At 40.9% G+C, this 3063-nt stretch overlaps 1 protein-coding gene across 1 annotated transcript in view; it reads left to right on the top strand.

The window, feature by feature from the left end:
* Positions 1-3063, top strand: part of LOC101848762 — a 42278-nt gene that overhangs the window by 5863 nt on the left and 33352 nt on the right. The window contains exons 5-7 of the mRNA XM_035970913.1: positions 1605-1755; positions 1938-1942; positions 2895-3002. Coding sequence (XP_035826806.1) covers positions 1605-1755; positions 1938-1942; positions 2895-3002 — 264 coding nt within the window. The remainder of the gene's footprint in view (positions 1-1604; positions 1756-1937; positions 1943-2894; positions 3003-3063) is intronic.

Genomic DNA, 3063 nt, shown 5'->3' with positions numbered 1-3063 from the left:
ACACACACACACACACACTCACACACACACGCACGCACACGTACACAATCACACACATAAATACGACAAATCGACACCGCTGCTCTATGAAAATTATGACTTAAGTCACTGTTTTCAGAACAGCGAATATAACAGGTCCTTTGTATTTTATGGCAAGCAATATGGCGGAACACAGCTTTCGAGCATCCATTTTGATTATTTTCCAAGAGCAGCTGAATATTTGGTAACTTTCAGGATATATGATCATCACCATAACTCTCTACGTCTTTTACTTTGAATCAATCCCTAACTGAAAACGTATAGAAATGAATTCTTTTTCAAACTCTTCCTTCAATCACCCCCAACCCTCCCCCAGAAAAAACATTTGGGACAAAACACAGATGCAAAGTTTCTAACAATATAGACAAAAATAGCATGGCTTAGCACAAAAAAAACCAAACAACAAATGTTTTCAATTAACAAATGCATATCTGCTTTTAGAAAAGGTACTAATGGGACAGTATTCGGAGCATAGCAAGGCACACACAAAATTAAAGCAAATCCAAACGCAACAAACAAAATGAAAGAAAACACAAGCATTGCCTGTCCTTGGCTGAATACTATACACATTTCAAGTCCCCTATTCGTAACTTACTCGACCTTCTACGCACATCCAGGGTCTTTGCTTTCCCAGGGGTCACATTTTGGTCTACGTGACGTTATGCCCGACAGACGTTTTTAACTTACTTCAAGAATGGGAGGGGGGGGGGGTCGAAATTGACACTTACTCATGTTATAACAAAAGATTGCCTCTATACCGTAGAAGTATAAGCTCAGAGCGCTTTGCATCGATAGCATGATTACTGAGCGCTAGAACTCATAAACAAAAGAAAAAACAACAACATTTATTTCGTTTAAACTTTAAAAACCCTAGTTCAATCACACAAGGAAGAACTTTCTCAACCATACATAGATCATACACACATACGGACCGAAGTGAAAAAAGACACATCAGCTCCTCGCTAACGTAGACATACAATGTTCTATCTAACATTTTGGACCGTTTTGAGTCAATAAACTGTGTGGCCAGAAAACAAATGATCTATCTGCTTTATCAAAATCGTAATACTACGACTGGATCTAGCCTATAGCCCGACTCTGTCCCCTAAAACTGAAAACAAACACGTTTGTTTTTTTAGGCCCGATCGACCGATCCCATCCACAGCGGGCATCCCGTATATTAATAATATTATTCGGAGTCGTTATTAAGATATTTTAAAAATTGCATTCCAAAAAGTCTAACCATGTTGTGAAACTCCAAATTTGTATCGTCAAATTTCTCAAAACTATGTATTGAGCAGATAGAGCTTTATAAATCTATGGTAGCGACCTTCTTAAATACTCTAAGACCTATATATAATTTACTCTATCGGTGGGTGTTTGGCGGGTGCTCTGGAGTGGTTTGCTCCTTCTTTCCTATCAAACATCTATCGTCTTTATCTCCCCTCCTTTTATATGTTTGCTACTCCCTTGTAACACCTCTAATCTTCTGGCGCTCATGTGACCTTATGTAGTTGCGAGCGCCGAAAAACCTCTACTAAAACAAACATACTCTATCCCTACAGTTGACGGACACTGGAGCAAGTGGGGCTTCTACAGTCCCTGCTCCAAGACATGTGGCGGAGGAACTCAGTTCCGGGAGCGCACGTGCACAGACCCTGCCCCCGCCAACGGTGGAAAGAACTGCCAAGGTGAGTTGTCTTCTGATTTTGCTTTGTAGTTTCAATTATTCTTCTTTTTTGACTTGATAAAATTATTAAATGCCCTTTTACTCAAAGGAGAAGAAATATCTTACTGAAAGAAAACTGTCTCCTTCTCACAATCAGGACACTGGGAATAGCAATATTGTTGTGCCTCAAAATGGTGATATGCTTTTTTAAAAAATCTCTTTTCCAAAGCCATGGTTATCAAATTTCCGTCGCCCGATATAAATGTAAAAGCAGAGAAAAAAGAGGATGAAAGTACTTAAGAAAAACAAAATTTCTAATAAAAAGAAATTAAAGGGGATATTCATTTTAATAAGAGCCGGTCAATTAACACTCAAACTTGTTAGAGGGGGCTCTCGCGGCCTAGAGGTTAGAGTGTTCGCCTCTCATTCCATAGGTCACGTCTTCGAATCCGGATAGCGACGGGAATTTTTCTTCTCTAAATTGTCTCCTTTTACCTCCTTTTGCTCTCTAGCAATGTTTTGTCGTCTGCTTTCGCCTCCACTTCCTGCCCCCATCCCCCCATCTCCTTTGCCACACCCTCTGGGCTCCTGACTCTTTCTACAGCCTTTCTACAGCTACTCCCTGGCTCCTTCTTACTGCTGTCTTTCATCTACACCCCTGATTTTCTGGTAGGAAAGATCTACACCTAGCCTTCTCGGTCAAGGGCGAAAAATTTCGGAGGTCCTCGGTGCAAGTTCCGCACGTTAAAGATTCTTTGGTGGTCTAAAATCAATAAAAGTAGGCTTCGGCCCCAACCCGGGCAAAATTCAAAATTTTCTACCTACTGAAAATGTTAAATTTGGTCATATGACCTTATTATGCTGTTGCGAGCGCTATAAAACACTTATACCAAAACAAACAAACAAGAAAAAAAACACCTGTTAGAATGTCACCTAGCCAACCAGCATCGAGAGCTACTAACACTAAGCACTCGGGCTATAAAGGAAGATGAGGGGCAAGCTAAAGGTAGATTGAGTGAACCAAGGAAACCCTGAGAAATTATAATATCCCAATTGAAAGAGCCGTGGAGCTGGCCTACCATAGAAAACTGCATAATCTCCCCTTGACGCTTAACGGCAACAGAGGATGGAAAAGTAAAAGTTTATTTAGGTATAAATACTATTTCGTTTGTTACATCGTTCTCAGGAAATGGCCGACAAGATCGGGCTTGCAACACTGCCGCCTGCACCACCCTGCCGCCCCCGACCACCAAGCCTACCATCAAACCTCAGCTCATGACAACCCCAGCCGCCGGTGAGTTCACTGTCTGCATAATAATATTTTTTTACCTCTGAATTTATTTCCCAAAATGACT

Source organism: Aplysia californica, unplaced genomic scaffold, assembly GCF_000002075.1.
Source record: "Aplysia californica isolate F4 #8 unplaced genomic scaffold, AplCal3.0 scaffold00338, whole genome shotgun sequence".
In the NCBI taxonomy this organism is placed as follows: Eukaryota; Metazoa; Mollusca; class Gastropoda; order Aplysiida; family Aplysiidae; genus Aplysia; species Aplysia californica.
The sequence above is the reverse complement of the archived record's forward strand: the minus strand, read 5'-3'. Positions and strand labels throughout refer to the sequence as shown.